This window comes from Phascolarctos cinereus, unplaced genomic scaffold (genome assembly GCF_003287225.1).
Source record: "Phascolarctos cinereus isolate Bilbo 61053 unplaced genomic scaffold, phaCin_HiC Scaffold_5;HRSCAF=322, whole genome shotgun sequence".
NCBI classification, from domain to species: Eukaryota; Metazoa; Chordata; class Mammalia; order Diprotodontia; family Phascolarctidae; genus Phascolarctos; species Phascolarctos cinereus.
In genome coordinates, this window is record NW_027555958.1 from 49,777,690 (window position 1) to 49,799,352 (window position 21,663).

Here is a 21,663-nt window from a genome sequence, read left to right on the forward strand (position 1 = left end):
GAAGGTGAGAGTGACAGGTTTGGCTTTCTTCATTGCTGAAGAATGAAGGCTAGGAATACAGAATAAAAAATTTCATTTGAGATGGAAACAGATAACTAAGAAGGTGGTGTCTGAGAATGGAACTTGGAATTTTGAACTATAGCATAAAATACAAAAATTCCTGACCAGAGATTAAATCCACCTAAAGAAGGCTAGCTAGCAAGAATATTTGATAGGTGTCATGCAAATCTAATTTGAAAGACTTTAAATGAAAAAAGATAGTGAAGGAGTAAAAAAGCTTATAAAGATTTAAACACTTTCCCCTTCCCCATCTAAATATTAGCATAGAGAATAGCTATAATTAAGGAAGTACAGCAACTTAAACTCCTAGGAAACAAAAACCTATGGCCTCAATTTTTTGTACATTAATTCATAAAGTTTAAACAACAAACAAGGGGCACAAAGGAGCAAATTTGACCTCACAGGTACCACTAAAGACTTGGTAGGATGGAACTCATGACTGAACCACATTCTGGATGGGTATAAGTTATTTAAAATAACTGACTGGTGGTGGCGGTGGTGGTGGTGGTACAACAGCGAACATTTATACAGCATCTCTGTGCCAGGTACTGTGCTAAGTACTTTTTACAAAAATTACCTCATTTGATCCTTATAACAACTCTACAAGGTAGGTACTATTATTAATTCCATTTTACAGATGGAGAAACTGAGAAAGACAGAGGTTAAGTGACTTGCCCACCCATCACACAGATAATAAGAGTCTAATATTGCATTTGAACACAGGTCTTCCTGACTTCAGTCCCAGCACTCTATCCACTATGCCACCTAGCTGCCTCTGCAAGATAGGTAAAAGGAATGTGAGATAACACTGTATATCAAGAATGTATATTTCCATAAGGAAATCCAGAAGTAGAAAGCAGGGAGCACTAAGAATGTATAGAAAGCATACTTTACTTTCTCTTTATTCCTTTTTTCCTCAGCACATACACACAGTAAACACTTAATAAAAGTTTGTTGAAAAATGACAATTGTTAAATATCAAATATTTTTTGCTGGGAAAAAGCAAAGTATGATTCTTGTGTAGAAAGTGAAAAAGGATCAATGCCTACAAACAAGATCACTGTTGCTAGGAAAAGCAAATACTGCTAGGGCTACTTGCCTAAATATGGTCTTGAGTCTTAACTTATGTCAGTTAATATGGGTTTATAATCAACTATCCCACCTTAAGTCTTCCGAATGGGTCCACGAAGCACAGAATCCTTACGGGGAACCTGGTCAAGTCCTATACTAGACCACCTTGTCAGAGGAGAGGAAAGCAAAGTATACTTCAATCTAGCTAGTCCTTAGCTTTCAAGAAAATTAAAATCACTAGTTTATCAAATGAGATGTTCTACTTCACTAACCACCTATTATTATAAGCTGTTTAGCTATTGGCATCTTGCCGATGTACAGAATATATCTGAAAATACACCATAATTGCTCAAAAAGATCATGTTGTAATATTCAATGATGTTCTCAAACATTTAAACCTGTTGCTATGGTTCCTGGGTCTGTAACCAGGTGACAAGTGCGTAATTCAGTTTTCAAGCACTTTGTAATAATTTAATCAGGTTAACAGAACTAAGAGTTACTGAAGCATTTGAAAATTTTATTAAAAATTGTAAGAAAAAATGAAATTTTAAACTAGAAAAATGGAATATAGAATCAGAACTTATAACTATTTGCTTTGGAACTGATAATTATGTCTGTCTGGATGCCCAAATGGTGATATCAATCAAAAACCAGCCAATAATTTTTGGAAACTTTTACTTCCAAATCACCCACTTCCTTCTAGGACACATGGACACATATCATGTAACTGCCAAGTGTTTCAATATATTGAGTGGACTATCAGATTCTGTTAAAATTAGTTAATCTCTTGAAGTTTTTTAATATTTCCAATAGCTAAAAGCAAAAAGTAGGCATAAAAGAAGAAATAATTCTAAAATTAAAGAAGGAAAACATTCTATAGTGTTTAAAAGGGAAGGTGGTCAATTTGGTACCAGATATTAAGAACAGAATAATTTCTTCCAAAAGAAATGTGTGATGGAAATAGTCCAAATCTTGTAGTATTTTCAGATACACAGCTCTCATAAGGAGGTACTGCAACTTTATACACATGCATATACATATGTCTATATACATACAAACATATACACACATGTATGTATATACATACATGTGTGTATATACATATATTCACAGACAGACAGACAGACAGAGAGACAGATAGATAGATAGATAGACAGATAGATAGATAGATAGATAGATAGATAGATAGATAGATAGATAGATAAGTCCTTGCAGATCAACTAGTCAAACACCATATTAGGATTTAAATCCATTTGCAAAATGTTCTAAAGGAGGAAAGCAGGTTAGAAGCAACATCGCTTCATACAGAGGGAGAAGCAGTGAAAGGAAAGTTTATAGAAAGCATAGTGTTAACAAATTAAGCCTGATCATCCCAAGTGTCTAAGAATGAAAGTGGAAGGACAACAAAAGGATGAAAAATGAAAACAATCTGTCAATATGTCAATAAGAAGATATTCTTTCAACAATAACCACAGGACACTGGACACTAAAATCAAAGTCCCTGGCAAGTCATATGATAAACCAGAATTCAAACTAAAGAAGTATGTATCTAACCACTGAATCATGAAAACAAACATAATAAAGCAATGACAGTCCTTCAAAATATTTGAAATCAGCAATTCTGTTGCAATTCTGCCTGCTAGGTTACATTATCTCCAGTTTTTTTTCAACTGAAGCTTTTATGTTAGGGATTCTGACTCCCCTTATGATCCTCCTTTGAATGTGCTACAGTTTGTCAAACTCCTTCCTAAAATGATACTCTGAACCAGGGGTCGGGAACCTGTGGCCTTCTAGGCCACATCTGTTCTGCAAAACTTGGGCTCAGTCAAAAGGCCCCACCCAAGGAATGAGAAGGCCACATATGGCCTCGAGGCCCCAGGTTCCCCCCCCCATAACTATAACACTAGATGTGATCTGGCCACAACAGAGTACAACAGAGCCTTGCTCTAAATCAAGAGTTCTTAGTCTAAGGTCTATAAACGTATTTTGGTAACTACACTTTAAAACAAATTATATAGCCTTTGTAATCCTATATATTTTATTTCATGCATTTAAAAACATTATTCTGAAAAGTGATGCATAGGCTTTACCAGACTGCCAAGGGTTCCATGACACCTCTGCTACAGATTCTATTGCCACTACTATAGCCTAAGATAGCACTGAGACGGTATGGAGGGTGGATAGAGAGCCAGTCTAGGATTCAAGAAGTGCTGGGAAAACCACTTTAACCTGTAGATACTTTAATCTACCCTCTAAAACTAAGCTGTAGAAGAGTTTCCTGCCTGCATGAGTTCAAAGAATTTCTTTACGAGGAGTTACCTACATCAATGAAACCACAAGCTTAGACCAAAAAAGAGAGCGTTAGTTTTTTGGACGACCATACTATATTAAGGTCCTTATTAGAGGCAGCTGGGGCTACAGAGCACAGAGTGCTGGACTTGGAGTCAAAAGAGACCTGAGATCAAAACCTACCTCAGGCACTTCTCATGTGACCTTAGGCAAGTTATAACTTCTTTCAGCCTCAGTTTCTTTTTCTGTAAAATGGAGATAACAATAGCACCCACCTTGCAGGGTTCACATGAAGATCAAATGAGATGACACATATAAAGCACCTTAAAGTGTTACATAAATGCTACCTATCGAGCCATAATTACCCACAGTAGATCACATTTCCCCCATCCTTTAGCTGTACAGTCAATTTATAAAGTTTATTCTTTGACCGTAAAGCTTTAAATAGCTTAAAACTTCACTAAGACTTCTGGGATACTATTAACAAGAGGTCAAACTTGGTGATCTAAATTTGGACGCCAACTGTACTGAAGTGATAGACTAAACCATGAAAGTGAAAGAGATTTCTGAGAGTCCTCAGGGATAGGAGGGGAAGTAACGAAGCACATAAACTTAGAGAAAAAGATGACCAAGCTTAAGAAAATATGAAACTGTCATTGAGGTGGGAAAATCAGGGGAGTACAGCACCACAGAAGCCTAAGGAAACAAGTCTAAGAAGGAGGGGGATGGTCTTTAATGCCAAATATCTCAAAGATGTGAAGATGCTCACTGAAGAAAGACAAGTGAATTTGCAACCTGGGGGGCCTTGGTAACTTTCAAGGGAGAAGTTTCTATAAAGTACTAAGAGTTGAACTCATGTTGCAAGGGTTAAGTTTTAAAAAACAAAGTAGTAAATGTAAGTATTATTTAAATTTTATCAATTACTAGAAAGAGTGAAAAAGGATAAGAGCTGGATTGGTTAAAGCAAGGCTGGGAGGATTCTCACCTATTCTATTCCACAACTCCAGAGACAACTTTGATACATCTGGCCAGCCACATTCACACTAACTCACTGGAAAAATATGTAGCTCATCTTTCAATGGTTAATACTCTCATTTTACACCCAAGTGATCAATATACATCTTCTTTCACCAGCAAAAGCCAATAACTGTGCACTCTTCTTAGACTAAATTATTCCCTAAACAACTTACACCTCTCTCACACAAATATGCCTGCCTTCCTTCCTTTCTTTCTTTTTTTTAAAATTACAATCACTAGGAAGACTATAAGTTAATAGCTTATACCATGTTGTGAAAGTGGCCTTTATTTTCACAAGGGAACGAGGGGAAAATAAGGAAAATATTGACTAAGCATGTTAAGAATGAGCGGGGAAGGCTTTTAAATGACAGTTTGAAGACCAAAAAAAGGTCTTTTTCTAACAGCCTAAAATATCTGCAAGTCAATACAATTTTCTCTTCGCAGGAATCTATTTCCATTCATATTACTTATAGAAATAATTACTACTTAACACAATCCTTAAGTATTTACTATTTGGCAGACACCAGGATTTTATACAATTAAAAAAATATATTGAAAAGAAATATAAAAATACCATAATGACAATATATTCTTGCAGCTGTTTTCACCCAAAAAAACATTTCAAGAATTAGTTCAGTAGTTGAAGCTAAAAATAAAGGGGCAATAAGAGGAGTAAGACTTGTCAGGAAAAACAGAAAGAGCCTGTGACTTACATAAAATCTGAGAGACAAAATTATATTCCTAACAGCAGAAAAAAGGCTTATTTCTAATATTCATTACCAGTTGATATAATAGCTCGTATTTCTGAAGAGCTTCATAATTTACAAAGAGCTTTTCTCATAACAATCCTGTGAGGCAGGCAGAACAGTATTATTATTCCCATTTTATAAATGAGAAATTAAGGCTCGGAAAAGTTAAGTAACTATCACATGGCCACATGTTTATTAAAATGTCAGGGCCAAGGCTTAAATTCAGGTTTTTAGCTACAAGACTAGTGTCCTTTCACTCTGTCATACTAACTTCTTATGATGTCATATAAAACCACTTGAAATATAATTCTGTGGGTCTTTTCAAAGTTGCTTTAAAAGATCAGTAATCAGTACTATACACTTACCACACTGAAATCAAGATTGTGGTCAATCCACTCTTGTCCTTCTTTGAATTCGTCATGGAGTCCCATGATATAAAGAGTATCCAAAGCATCTACTATAGTAGCACCCATTTTTGAACTTCCTAGAGTTAAGAAAACAGAATTTCATAGTTAAGTATTCTGTTCATTAGTTGATTTTTTTAAAAAAGGAAAATAGTAAAAAAATTAAGTCTGACAGATCACCTATTTTAAAAGCATCATTTAAGATAATCATCCATATCATTATTTCAGGAATAAAGATTCTAGAACCAGGGAAAAAAATTTAAAATCTGTTGTTGCCATTGTTGTTTTTAAGGGAAAGAGGTAGAGAAAGAAAGAGTTAGAAAAGGTTCCAATCAATTTTGTAATATTTAATATAATGGAAAATATCAATATTCTTCACAAAAAATAAAACTCAAAATGTCTTAGATGCTCTTGACATAAAGAATGAAAGTAATAACTCACAATTTTTCATCGGTTTCAATTCCCACTTCTATAGCGCTTTCCTTACAACAACTTTGTGAGGTCCTTAAGTAGCACAGATATTATTATTCTAATTTTTAGATGAGGTAACTTCAATTAAGAGATGTTGAAAGGAATTCTATTATGGCTAGAGGAATAACTAAGATTGAACAATTTGCATCCAATATACCTTGATTTGGCAACTAACACAATGACACTTAACTTTAAGAAATTCTGATACAAAAAGGTAGTATCACTGAAAACTTATAAATCAGGCAAGGTTCTTATAATAGTGAGTTACTTTCCCCCATGGCATTTAATGATTTGCAAATTACCATATAACATCAAAGTTTACATACTAGCTATAACAATGGAAGTACCTGGAATCAAAGCCAAATGCAAAGTCAACAAATTAAAGCTAAAATATATATGAAAATGTGTCACCTTCCATATGAAACTTTTCATGACCCTCCCCCAGCTACCAGTGCCTTCTCCCAAAAATGATCTTGCATCTACCTGGTATATACATTTATATGTACATATTGGCTCACCTCAGTAGAGTTCAAGCTCCTTGAGGTCAGAGATAGTTTCACTTTCAAGCCTAGCACACAATGCCTGGCACTTTGTAGATGCTTAATAAATACCTAGCAAGTAACTGATTAAGTCAGTGGAAAAGTGATTCAATTGTAAGTCCATTAAATTTCATAAGCCATATTAGATAATCAGACGGATACTAGCAATCTTTAGGAAAACAATACAGTGTCCTAACAGTAGGTGGCACTGTAAGTTAAAATTAATGCTTAGTGTTCTTCGACCCCTTTTCTCAGCTAAAATCTACCTAAAATGCCTCAAAAAGTTCACTCAAACATTTAAAAAACTCTAACGACGATATGAGCAACTGAATCTTAACAGAGAAAAATATCTCTAAGTACATTATTCAAAATTGTTAGAATACCTTCAAAATACATGTCTGCTTCAATATTTAACAACTGTCATTTTCCAACAAATTTTCATTAAGTGTTTACTATGTGTTAAGTGCTGGGAATAGAAAGAAAAGCAAAAACATGGGCTCAGTTCTCAAGATGTTAAAATTAAAATAGGGGAGTCAACATGCAAGCAACCAAAGATTATCATATAACAGGAACTGGGAAACTATGGGTGCGAAACAAACTCATATATTCCTGACTTACACCAAAAAGGATTTCCCTGAGACAGGTCCAGCATTTCCCTAAACTCTTTCCTCACACACAGGACAAGAGGAGATAATAGCAAAGGAGATAATATAAACGCTACAGCTACCACCAACCTACCCCATGCCCAATGTTACTCTGGCTGGTAAGGAGTGGTAGAGCTCAGACTAAGTTTACACATACAGCATGTGACTGTATATAGCAAGCCTCCATAACTTCAGTTAGTGATCTCTTGGATTCTTAAATTTCCTATCCAGTTAGAAAACAGTCACATGATTGTCAACCAAATTACTCTCCCCTTTCAGTAGAAGTTTTCACAGATTCCTTCCTCCCTGTGTAAACAAACAACAGTAGACACTATATAAAAAGAGAGGGCACTGCTTCAGCAGTCAAGAGAACCGAGATCAGATGTGAGCTCTGCTACTGACTGAGGCTTGCTAGAAAGTGGGATGGCGAAGGACTGTGGGGCTTAACAAAACCAGTGGAAAAGCGGTAACTATTCCAGAGCAATCAGAGCTACGGAGATTCCATTTTTTAACAGTCATTACTTTCCCAAGGAAAGGGAAGCAGGTAGCAGCAGTCAGTAGCAACAGTGAGAAAAAAAGGAACAGCTGACCAGTGCAGGTTGGCAGTCAAAAAGCCGATGCCATCCTCCAAGGCATTAAATGAGGCACTGTGACTGGACAGAACGAGGGAGGTGACAGTTTCACTGGACTACACCTTGTCCAACAACATCCGGACTGTTAGGCTCATTTCTGGATACAACATTTTAGGGAAAGAGCTAACAAGCTCCAATACATCCAGATGGCCATGATTAGGATAGTGAAGGAACTCTAGACTCTGCCACACGTGGAAGAGTTGAAGGAACTGAAAATGTTTATCCTTGACAAAGGACTTGGTAGGAGGCATGGTGCTGGGAGGGTACAAGGAGCATTATCTTCAACTATATGACATGCTGTCATAAGGAAAACTTATTCTGCTTAGTCTCAAAGAACAAATGAAAAGCAATACACGGAAAGGCAGCGGCATTAAGATAATTTTTTATTTAAATTTAATATTTTTCCCAAGTGCACATAAAAACAATTTTTACATTCGTTTTTTAAAATTTCGAGTTCCACACTTAGTAGCTGTGTGACCCTGGGCAAGTCACTTAACCCCATTGCCTAGCAAAAAAAAAAAAATATTCTGAGTTCCAAATTCAATCCCTCCCCCCTCAATGCGAAGGCAAGCAATATGATATGTTAAACACGTGCAGTCATACAAAACATATTTCCATATTAGTCATGTTGTGAAAGAAAACACAGACCCTCCCCCCCCCAAAAAAAAACCTTCAACATAAAATTAGAAGGAAGATTCAAAGCAATCAGAGATGTCTAGCTGTGGAATGGACTGCTTGGGAAACACAGAGAGCTGTAAATGTAGACTTTCCAGTAAAAGCACTTGCATGGGATGTTAAAGAAGGAATTTAAAGTATAGGTTGGACCAGATGGTTTCTGAAGTTCCTGCCAAATCTGAAAGTGTCTCAATTAACGAACTGACTGTTCTCTTTGAGCAATGCCTTTTCTTTTTCCGTGTACGTGACAACTTCTTTGGAACTACTCAGTTTTCTTAACTATAGAAGACTCAGGTTAGATGACTACCTAAAGAAGCTCAACCCTCTTGAAGTAAATATATTTTAGATTTCCTTTAATTGTAGGGATACAGAACATGAGCAACAGTATATTTCAAAATAGAATTCCTGACCAGCAGTTCTGTTTCAATATTCTTCCTTATACTTGTCTCTTTTGCTTATTTTCTGTTTAATAATTAATACTCACTTCATCTTTCAACAGACATTAACAGAGTATTATTTTCTACTATTTCATTCTACTATTTCAGTCACATTCCTGGTGAAGCAGTATTTTGTGGGATATCCTGGCTACCTAGTCATATTTATGATACTGTTTCTATGTAGTAAACAAGGACCTTCCAAATACAATTATGGCATCTATTGCTGCCTTGGCAAGACTATAGAGGAGAGGTTCTGTATTGCCTACAAAATGTCCACGTGTCCCCCATCATTAAAAAGCCCTCACTAGATCCTTCTGTCCCCACTAACCATATGGTCCTATGGTCCTTCTGCCCTTTTTGGCTAAATTCCTTGAAACTGCTCTACAACAGGTTACCTCCAGTTTCCTCTCTTTTCTTAAACCTCTCCTCATCCCACTAAAACAGTTCCCTCAAAAGTTACTTGTTAGAATTCAGTCATTTCAGTCACATCCAACTCTTCATGATCCCAGGATCTCTTGACTGCCAAATCCATTGGCCTTTTCTCAAGCCTCATTCTCCTTGACCTCTCCATAGCTTCTGACACTGTTAAGCACCCTCTCCCTTCTCTTTTATATTTTCTTCTCTCTAGGTTTTCAAGACACCATTCTCTCTTGGTTCTTCTCATACCTATTTATTATTCCTCAGTTTCCTCTGCAGGAGCCTTATCCAGATGACACAGGTACCCCACAGGCCCTCTTCTCTTCTCCTTCTATACTACCTTGATTGATAATCTGATCAGCTCCCATTACCACCTCTATGTTAATGATTCTTCAATCTATCCATCCTACCGTAACATGTCTGCTGACTTACAATTTCACATTTCCACCTTCCTTTCAGTTTCCTCAAAATGTTCAAAAGACATCTTCAATTCAACAGGTCAGAAACTGTTGTTTCTTCCTAACCCTCCCCATCTCCTACCATTACTGTCAAGGCTAACCCCATCCTCTCAGTCCCTCAAACTACAACCTAAGTGTTATCCTCAATTCTCAACTACCCCCCAGGCCCTCACGTCCCCAATCTACTGACAAGGCCTATTAATTTCATCTTTGCAACATCTCTCAAACACATCCCCTTCTTTCCTCTGATGCTGCCATCCCCTTGGTGCAGGAGCTCACCACCTCACACCTTGACTATCACAATAGCTGCTCATTGGTCTTCCTTTCTTCCAGTCTCTCCCTACACTAATCCATTCTCCATTCAGCCACTAAAATGACTTTCCTAAAACAAAGGAAAGATCAAGTCATCTCCCTTACACTGTGAACAACAGTGACTCCCTACTGTCTCCAGGATCAAATACAAAATACTCTGTCACTCAAAGTCCTTCAAACCTAGGCCTCTCCTACCTTTCCAGTCTTCTTACATCTTTCTCTCCTCCACATATGATTCAGTCCAATGACACTGGTCTCCTGACCATTCCACCATCTCTCAGCACCAGGCATTTTCTCTGGCTTTCATGCCTGGAATGCCCTCCTTCCTCGTATTTTCCTACTGGATTCCTAATAAATTCCCATCTTCTACATGAAGCCTTTTTCAATCCCTAATACTAGTATCTTCCCTCTCTCAACTATTTCCTATTTATCCTGTATATAGCGTGTCTGTACATATTTTTCTGTTGTCTCCTCCATTAAATCATGAGTTCTTTGAGAGCAGGGACTGTCTTTTGACTCTTTTTGTAGCCTCAATGCTTAACACTGTGCCTGGCCCATAGTAGGCATTCAATAAATTTTTACTGACTGACTAACCTGGGGTATATAAACTTTTTTTTAAATACATACTTTCATAACTATTTCATTATAATTGGTTTCCTTCTCTGTAATCTTGAATGTATGGGGTTTTTTGCACATTTAAAAACATTATTCTAAGAAGGGATGTCTATAGCTTTCACTAGACTGTTAAACAGGTCCACGACCAGAAAAGAAAAAAGTTAAGGACCCCTGCTACAGAGTAATGGGACTCAAATTTTTTTAGGGCAGTCCTCTTCAAATTGGTCATTTAGGGAGGCCACACAATTATTCAACATTGCCCATTTATGACTTTAAAAGTCTTTCTGGTGAATATTTTCAATGTTAGCAAATCCACTGCCTAGAATTTCATTTTATTTGGGGAGAACAGGCAAAAATTCTTCTAAGTCAAGTACTGCAAGACAGATGGCTTAATATTTTTTATCAAAATGGAAAGATAGAAATAAAATAACAAAATAATGGGAATGATTTGTTAATGTGGGTCATAAACTAATAGGACAAATAATTCAAATAATACTAGCTATATGCTGGCCTAATTAACTTATAAGGTTACACTCTTGTGAATTAATAAAGACAGGAGATGAAAAAGATAATTTATACTAAGAAAAGAAGATATATTCTTCCTAAGTAATGTTACTATGTCTGGATTAATAAAATTCTATATCATTAATGAGGAATGTGTGACTATGTATAAAATAATGATACATGATTATATATTGTTTTCTACTATAATTACTTTTAAGTCATGCTCTAGGATAAAAACAGTCACTCCAAAATGTTATCCTTTCTATATCCCATAATATCCCAATTAATCAAAGTATTTAAGAATCTGCTCAACGGCCAAAGATTAGAATTAGAATACACTAGAAGAGTGCTTAAACTAGATAACTACTAACATTCTTAACTCTATAAAATTCCATGAGTACACTAATGTACTCATTTAATGTACACTATGGTATAAAGGAGAACATAATTTCAAAAGGATGTTTTGAGGCCACTGTAAGATGCTGATTCACAAAAGGGAGATGAAATACTATTTCTTATCCTCTCTCTACAATGATAGGATAGAGTCAGGCATAAGACCTGTAATTTCAGTGGGATCAGGTGAGAAAACTCTCTATACTAATATAGGTCAGCACCTTCTCTGTAATTTAAGAGTCTTAGAGAGTTATCTCTTGCACTAAAATGTTATGTGATTTGCCCAGAACTACACCGTCTAAGTGCCTACTATGTGCACAGCACGCTAAGGGTTGGGAATAGGAAGAAAGGCAAAAGCCCAGCAGCTACTGCTCTAAAGGTAGAGGTGAGCTCCAGGCTACTCCAGGGTGTCACCACAGGACTGAAGCAGTGTGGCACAACACAGAGAGAAGCAGCCTCTGACTCACCCTGAGCAAGCCCCTTGTCTTTCGCTGCTCCCGGCAACTCACTAAGACTAAACTGCAGAAGACTCACTGATAAATATCCATGGAGGGAATTTCCTAAGGAACGGTTCTCTATACCAATGAAACTATAGCTGCGAACTAAAAAAAGCTCTGCTTACTCAAGCAGAAAAGTGCATTAACACATTTTAGGACTATTTCCAGAAGCACTCTGTCAGTCCTCCACACAATGTCGTTGTTCTTAGGGTGCTTTTCAGTTGTATCTGACTCTCCACAAGCCCATTTGGGGTTTTCTTGGCAGAGATACTGGAGGGGTTTGCCATTTCCTTCTCCAGTCCATCTGACTGATGAGGAAACTGAGGCAAATAGGGTTAAGTGACTTGCTCAGGGTCACACAGCTAGTAAGTGTCAGAGGTGGGGTTTGAATTCTGAAAGATGATCCTTCCTGATTCCAAGCCCAGCGCTATATCCACTGGGCCACCCAGCTGCCACAGAATAATCAAAGTGATTTTCCTAAACATCAGTCTGACCTTCAAATTCTCCCTTCCCAATAAAAACCAGTGGCTCCTAATAACGTTCAGGATCAAATAGTTATTCCTTTGGCATGTAGAACTCTTCACAAACAGACCCCCAACTTGCCTTTCTAGCCTTATTACACATTATCCCCTCCATGTACTATATAGTCCAAGTCAAACTGTCCTTTTTGCTGCTCTTCCAATATGACCCTTCATCCTTCATTTCTCATAGCACAGGCTAGGTCCTACACACACAGTAAAGCCCATTGTTTTGTGCAAGAGACATCAGTAGATATGAGAGACTGTGACAAGACTTCAGACAATACAAATGATAACAAACAGGTACTTATTATCCCATTCAAGCACACAGGAGTATTTAGAGCCTGTGCCTAAGACAAAGGCTCATTTCAGGACGGAAAGCTTAAAACATGAAGACGATGACAATAAAGAAATTTTTATGCATCTAGGGATGTCCAGAACACAATCCTAAAAGAAAGTGCCTAACTCCAAAAAGTCTAGCATCAGAGCTTCAGATAGAGGTGTGGTTTGCCCACAAAGTCCTAGAATAAATAAAATATGATATAAAAAGGATATCATCCAGATGAAAGAACCTGAAGGATACTTACTCAACAGCTTACTACATGAAGTACAATATGCTACCCAAGTACAAGACTTTGGGGGACAGCTAGGTAGGGCAGTAGATAGAACACGAGCCCCGGAGCCAGGAAGACCTGAGTTCAAATCCTGCCTCAGGCACATAACACTCACTAGCTGTGTGACTCTGAGCAAGTCACTTAATCCAACTGCCTCACAAAAATGTACAAGAGTTCCTGAAAATGAGAACAGATCAAGAAATAAAAGACTCCATGAATCCAAAAAGAAAAATCTTAAAAACAAGTTCAAAAAACAAAGAAAAAGAAGAAAATGTAAGATATCTATCACTTCTCAAAAACATCTGATCTAGAAAACAGATCAAAGACAGGTAATCTAAGAATCAATGGAAAACCAGAACATTATGACAAAAAACAAACAAACAACAACAACAAAAACCCACAACCCGAATGCCCAGAAAACAAAATCAAAGTAGAAAGAATCCACCTGAAAATCTAAAATGAAAACTCTCATGAAAGTCATGGCCCAAATCCACTCTTCTAAAGTTAAAAAAATAAAGTATTTGGAGTAGTCAAAATTTTTGTATCAACGAATCAGTTAGGTTCACATAAGACTTGGCATCTATCATTATAAAGACAAGAGAGTTTGTAATGATATTCCAAAAGACAAAAAGACAAAGAATTACAACCAAAAATAACTCAATTAGCAAAACTGAGTATAATCTGACAGAAAGGGATTTAATGAAAGAAACAGAGGACTTCCAACTATTTCTGAAGAAAAGATCAAAGTTGCTGGAAAGAATATCTGGAATAGAAACAGTAAAGTCAAGAAAAAATTAGGTAAATACACTAGAGTAATTGAAAGGAACTATATAATGGAGGATTTATATTCTAATAAGAGGAGAAGAAACAAATTTTCCCTTAAAATCTTAGTGGCTTCAAAGATAAGAAAGAGAAATTGGATAGAAGATTTAGTGGAAAGGAAAAAGGAAAATAGAAAAAAGGGGAGCAACAGAATAAAACTTACTATTTCACATAATCAGGGCATGAAAAAATATGCAAAAAATGTGGAAGGGTGGAGGAAGCAGGTATCTCATGAACTTTACATTCATCTCAACTAGACAAAGGAGGGTTTAACATACACAAAGAGTTCGATGTAGGAAAAAAACCATCAAATTCAACAGGGAAACAGGAAAACAGAGAAAGCAGAGTGGTTTTAAGAGGGAAAATAAAATAAGGAAGGAAGTAGACATTAAAAAAAAAACAACCCTAGAACAGCAGATCATGAGGAGGGCATTAAAAGGAAAGGGAATTAACATGTGATTGAGGACCACATAAAGGGCCAAGATGAACAGTTACCATAGCAAAAATAGAAAGCATACTTGTTTCTGAGAACACCTTTTCCCTCTTATTATACTTTTTTTAAAAAAGCAGAGGTAAAAGGAGGAAAAGGCATAAAATGACAGGAGAGAGAGAAATACCTAATTAACAATCATTGAGATGAACCTGAATGGACGAACTCATCCATAAAATGCAAGAGTCTATCATATCAGAATGAATCAGAAAGTAGAATGAGGCACTATTCTTTTTTAACCCAAGAAACAAACTTGAGAAAAAAAGATTCAGAAATTTAAAACGCTGGAAAAAATCTATTATGCTTGAGCTGAAATTTAAAAAAAAAAAAGCAGTTGTAGTGATCATAATCTCAGACAAGCAAAAGCAAAAATACTTGATAACATGATATAAAAATAGAAACCACATTATGCTTAAAGGTACAATAACAAATATATAACCACGCACAAATGGCACAGCATCAAAATACTCAAAGGAATCTTATAGAAGAAAATGGTAAAACAGTGAATGAATTGATTTCAGACCTAGACAAATGTAAAAACAAAAATAATTCACATTCTACAACTACATATGTACAAGATATATAAGTTGTTCCAAAAGTCTTAATGGAGTTTTAATAGTTAAAAGTTTTAATAGCTTAAAACTGTAGTAAGACTTTGGAGACATCATACATAGAGAGTAAGTGAAAAGTAAAAGAAGAGAGAAAGCATTCTAAGAGTGGAGAAGAGTGGAAAAGCCTTCTGCAGAAGGTAGAATTTTGAGCTGAATCTCTCAGGAAGTAGAGATGAGGACTGAACAGCAGCCAGTGAAAAGGAATAGTTTACAGAGAAGAACTACTGCACACGGGGAACGGCAAAAAGTCAAGTTTTATGTAAACTGTAAATTATAAGAAGACAAGAAGCATAGGAAGGGGCAAGTTTGTAAAGGGTTCTAAAGGACAAAGCATATTCTATATAATCCTGGATGTAACAGGAAATCACTAGTTTATTCCGTATTGGGGCTGACTTGTCAGATTTGCCCTTTCAGAAAGGTACCTTGGCAAATGATTTGTGGTGAACTGGAGGGGGAAGAGATTTGAAGTATTCTGTACATCCAGAACACTACTGCAGCAGTCCAAGGGTGAGATGGCAAGAGCTTGTACCAGGGTAGTGGCTTTATAAGACAGAACGAGATGCGTATGAGAGATATTGTGAAGTAAGTATACACATTTTCTCAGCTATGTATGAAACCTTTACAAAATGTGGCCATGTATTAAGGTATGAAACCCTCATGAAATATGTAAAAAGGCATAAGTATTCAGTATAGCCTTTACTGTACATTGTAATAAAAATAAAAATTCCACTTTAGTTACTGAAAAAAGGATAAAAAATTAATTGGAGAATAAATAACAATCCTAAAGATTTGGTGAGAAGAACAAAGCATGGAAAACAAGATATTTAAATCAATGAAAATAACTATTACACTGTGTCACAACACACCAAAACAGGCTGGGTGAAGCCTAAAGAGTTCTTAGCGGAAAATTCACCCCTCTAACATCATTCGGCATCAAAAGAACAGACAGAGTAAGGATGTAACTTTATAGTTTAAAACAATAACAATATGGAAACTAACAAACTTTTAAAACCTAAATATGAAAATAGCAATTATGAAAATCCAATCAAAGATGAAAAATAGGATTAAAAATACAAGAAAACCAAATTGTTTTTGTACCAAAAATTAAAAAGAATGCAGAACAGTTAAAGAAGAAATAAAGAAAATCACCTGAAAGTATTTTATGCAATGATATGCTAACAAATGGATAACTCCAGGGGAAAAAAAATACTCGCTTATAAAATAGAAAATATCCAGATTAATAATAGACAAAATAGGCTATTTAAATAATTATCAGAAAAAGAAAACGAACAAAGCCATAAATGAATTTCCAAAAAGGAAAAAAATACCCTCCAGGATCAGATGATTTACCAGTGATTTCTATCAAAATTTCAAAGAATAATTCCAAAAATACATAAAACTGTTTACAATAACAAGGAAAAAAAGATATCCTGCCAATCTCTGCTGTGTATGACAAGGAAATGAAAGATATAGGAAAGCTGTTAGCAAGGATGGTTAGGTCAAGTGGGGAGTTTTTTTAAATCTGTTTTTTTTTAATTTTAGATTCAAATACTATAACTTAAATACATAATAAAAGAAATATTATGCACTTAAATATCAAAACACATATAAAAGGAAAAAAAAATATCATGTGCACAGCAGACCGTGAGAGAGGATTAAAAATATATAGCAATAAATTTCCACTTCAAGAAAGCCTATATATTAAATACTGTTGTATCAAAGCTGTCCTCCTTTTCTTTGCTTCCTTGTAGGCTTTCTTTTGTTCTCTGTGGTACACTTTTTACTTGGTTCTTTTTCCCCCTTCCTCCCCCCTAACCCCCCAAGCTAAAATTAAGGGTGGATATGTTTATATATAGATATAACTACATACATACACATATAAACTACTTTCCTTAACAGATACTCCTAATCTTTGTTTTTATGTTTGTGCCTATCACTTATCTTCTGTCCCTCTTAACTCCTCTACTTTAGTTCTACCCACTATCTTGCTCTCCGATTACTTAACCTACCTACCCCCACTACCCAAAGATCCCTCCCTTAGCCTATTCAGAAAATCTAAACATCCTTTTGTAACCCTCTTTGGTCTATACACCTCCTACAGATCCCTCCCTGGTCATCCCATTCCCATTAATCTAAACACCCTTCTATATCCTCCTTTAACCAATTCCCTCACCCTCCCCTCTAAAGAACCCTCCCTCCCTATCCCCTTAGGGTTTTATCTCTCTCTAAATTTAGAAGACTTTTGTGCTCTTCTAGATAATTATGTAGTGTTCCTCTTAAACCCATTCCCAATGAAAGTAGGTTTCTAGAACTACAGGCCTTCCTCCCCCATCTGTGTGTCTGTTCTTCCTCTAGCACCTCATTTGTAGAGGATAATTACTCTTTTTAGCTTGTTCATGAAGTTTTATTTTTTGAAGTCTTATCATGCTCAGGTCTACCGAACACAGCTAACCCCAGGGCTTGCAGTTTTAAGGGATCCCTTAGCCTGAAGGTGTTTGCTCTGCACAGGGACCAAAAGTCCTGGTTTTTTTTCTTCAGATCTTCTCCTATCGTCCCAGGAGGACCCCAGTTCTCCCCCTCCTCTTATTTATTTTTAACACTCTACTTTTACACTTAGGTGCTGGTTTATCTCTTTTGTGGAGGAAAATCTTGAGAACATGGAATTTTCTAACCTACTCCATCATCTTACCAGAATCTTCTCTAAGTGAGGATTTTTTAAAGATGGGGAGACACTTATAAGTATGTATGTATGCATGTATGTATCTATGTATGTATCTGTGTATCTATGTATGTGTGTATGTCACAAGAAAGGAGCCTGTAGCTAGGGAAAGTCTGAAGTTTAATGAAAGACAAGATACAACACCCATCACTGTTACAAACACTAGAGAGAACCACAGAAGTAAATAAAAAACTAACAAACAATAACTCAGTGAAGTTGCAGGATGTAAAATAAACCCATACAAATCACCAGCATTCCTGTATATTACCAACAAAATCCATCCAAAAAAAGAGAAATTCCATTTAAAATAACTATAGATAGTATAAAAACTCTTGGGAATCTACCTGCCAAGAGACATACACGAACTATATGAACACAGTGACGAAACACTCTCTACAAAATAAAGATAGATATAAGTAACTGAAGAAGAATAACTGCTCATGGGTAATCAGAGTCAATATAGTAAAAAGGACAAAACCATCTAAATTAATTTATATATTCAGTCTTATACCAATCAAATTACAAAGGAATACCTTAAAGAATTAGAAAAAAGTAATTTAAAAAACTCATCTAGAGGGTAAAAAGGTCAAGACTATCAAGGAAATTGTTGAAAAAAGTAAGGAGGCCGAGTAGTATCAAATCTTAAACTATACTATAATGTCACAATCATCAAATAATTTGGTACTGGCTAAGATACAGAGCAGCTGATCAACAAAATAGATTAGGTACATAATATATAGAAACAAACAAGCATAGTAACCTAGTGTTTGATAAATCTAAAGATCCTCTTCACTAGAACAAGAATGTACTATGACAAAAACTGATGAGAAAACTAGAAAATAGTCTCGCAGAAACTACGTATAGACCAACATTTCACACCATATACCAAGACAAGGTGTAAATGGGTACAAGATTTAGAAACATCATAAACAACTTAGAAAAGCATGGAAGAAATGACCTGTCAGATACATGGATAACCAGATATATGGATGACCAAAGTAAGAGTCAGGGACTTTCACGGAAACTAAAATAGAAAATTTTGATTTTGTTGCTGTTCAGTCATTTTTCAGTTTGCCCAACTCTTTGTGACCCCATTTGGGGTATTCTTGGCAAAGATACTGGAGTAATTTGCCATCTTCTCCAGTTCATTTTACAAACGAGGCAAGTGAGGCACACAAAGTTAAGTGACTTGCCCACACAGCTAGGAAGTGTCTGGGGCCAAATCTGTACTCAGGAAGAGGATTGTTCCTGACTCCTGGCCTGGCATTCTATCTCTTGTGTCAACTAACTGCCCCAAGATGTTGATCATATAAATTCTAAAGTTTGTGCACAAGCACAAAGTCATCCTGACTCTGAGACTGGCTCTCTCTATCCACTATGTTACCTAGGTACTACAAGTATGTGTATGTATAATACCATACACACACATGTCCTGTATAATACTGTGAGAGATACTAAAGAAAACATAAACAAATATGATACATTCTCTATCACAGATGAGTTTATAAAATTAGTTAAGATGACAAGATTCATAATGTGTGTGTGTGTGTGTGTGTGTGTGTGTGTTAAAATAATAGCTTTCTAGGCAACATAAGTTTAAGTGTAAAATAGCACAGATAAGTGCCATGGGAATACAAAGTAGTCAAAGACAGCTTCAAGAGAGATCAACTTGAACTGGCATTGAAGGGTTAATAAGATGTGAATAAGTAATAAGGAGAGGGAAACATTTCAGGCTAAGTGGTTTAAGTGAGAATGGTATATTTAGGAAAATGTTGAAGAAATCACTCTAGTTGAGAGAAGATTCATGTTGTTCCCCCCCATAAGAGAAAGTTGAAAAACAATGACACAAGTTTTGTTTTGTTTTTAAAACACACTGAATGCTGGAATTACACTTTACCCTGAAGGCAAATAGGAAGGCTTTTGGGCAAAAGAGTCATATGAAAAAAACAGCATTTTAGGGGAAATTAATCTAGAAGTGATATACAAACAAGAAGAGACAGAGAGGCTTTGCAACAGCCTATGACGTTGTATATTATAATTATAGTGGAATCTATGCTCCATATGGAATTTACCATTAATATACCACATTGCTGCATCAGAAATAAAAAGTAATTATAATCTATTTTTTATTATACTTCTGTATATCTTTAAAGAACTAACACTTCCTTTAATAACTAAAGCTCGAATCAGGGTACTGACTACAGTATTATTATATTTACAAGATTCTGAGGCTGTGAATAGTTTTTATTGTTTATTGCTTCCCCTAGAAGACCCCAACTGCAGTTAGTCAAAAGCTAATCACTATGAAACACAGACCTTGCTATACTACCTAGTTTTACCCCTCTTGTAGATATAGCTTTTACCTGCCACCAAAGTTGCTTCTCAATGGGGGTCTTTTTCAAAGACCATCATGGCTCATGAATCACATTTTTTATAGTATGAGGTTCTCTCTCCCCAAACACTGATAATAAAAAGTCAACTGTCTTAAATACATAATCTATTACAATGTAAAAAGAATCTTAGAGTATATCATATACTATGTATCAGATAGCTAACTTACAAGTACACTGCTTTAAGCTACTCAATTCAGCTTGTAAATTCATCAAAAATAAAATTTAGGAAAAAAAACCCACACCAGACTTTTATTGTCAATTCTAGTTACTTTCAAACTCTAATCCGAGGTCAAAATCAAGCCAGCCTTGCTTGATCACTGCTGAAACAAGAGCCCTTTACATTCAGGCTTCAAGTTTACCCTTAACCCTAAAAAGAAATTGTTCTTCCAAATACCTAAACCCTGAACTAACTTCAATCCTTGTAGGGAAGGAGTCCCTAGGAAGCCTCTCTTCTTACTTTTTTATAGCCTTTGGAGGCCATACACTAAAACTTTCTTATTTTTGTTATGCTCAAAAATTATCTACTCTCCTACCCAATTTCTGAATGCAGTTTCCTGTTTATGCACATTTCCTGTTTATCCTGTGTTTATTCAGGATTTCCATTCAATATATCATCATATAGCACCCCATTCTAAGTTCCCACCAACTTCCTTAGAGAGTTGCCTATCTAGGCATCACACATAAACACATGTGTATGCGTATGAGTATAAACATATACACATGCATGTATCGGTGTGTGTGCATGTGCAGCAAAAAAAATAAAATAAACATGTCAACAACCTCACCACATTCTGATTAACCCAACTAAAACTATATTTGCAGTTCTAAATATGCATGATTTGAGGAGGGTGCTTTGTCCTACTCATCCCAAAATATATGTTTAAGGAAAAGCTATATTGAGAGGACACGGTCCTAGATTTCACAAGAGTTTCAAGGAATTTCTAAGGAAAAATACAAGGATTGGCTCTGAATGGCCAGCGCTCAAGGGATCTGGGTATTCAATTATAACAGGAGTACAAAGAGGGCTAAAGGTGCCAGTAGAGGCTTGGTTCAGTACATGGTGATTTATATGCTACATAGTATATATCACATGTATGATATATATATGATGTATAATCACATGTATGATTCCATCTGCTCCTCCAAGCAATTCTTTGGGGCAAATAGCATGAGTATTATTGCTACTTTAAGGGAAGTTTCAAAGAAGTTACAAAAACTGACAAAAGTCACATCTCTAGGAAATGTCAACACCGGATCTTCTGACTCCAACTGCCCACTAGATAGTACAGAGTTCCTAAACTTCTAGAAGGCA

General features: G+C 36.0%; 1 protein-coding gene across 1 annotated transcript in view; it reads right to left on the reverse strand.

The window, feature by feature from the left end:
• The window catches only part of MAN1A2 (mannosidase alpha class 1A member 2), a 229,954-nt gene that overhangs the window by 108,184 nt on the left and 100,107 nt on the right, over positions 1 to 21,663 (reverse strand). The window contains exon 4 of the mRNA XM_021002903.2: positions 5,552 to 5,670. Within this exon, the coding sequence (XP_020858562.1) occupies positions 5,552 to 5,670 (119 nt within the window). The remainder of the gene's footprint in view (positions 1 to 5,551; positions 5,671 to 21,663) is intronic.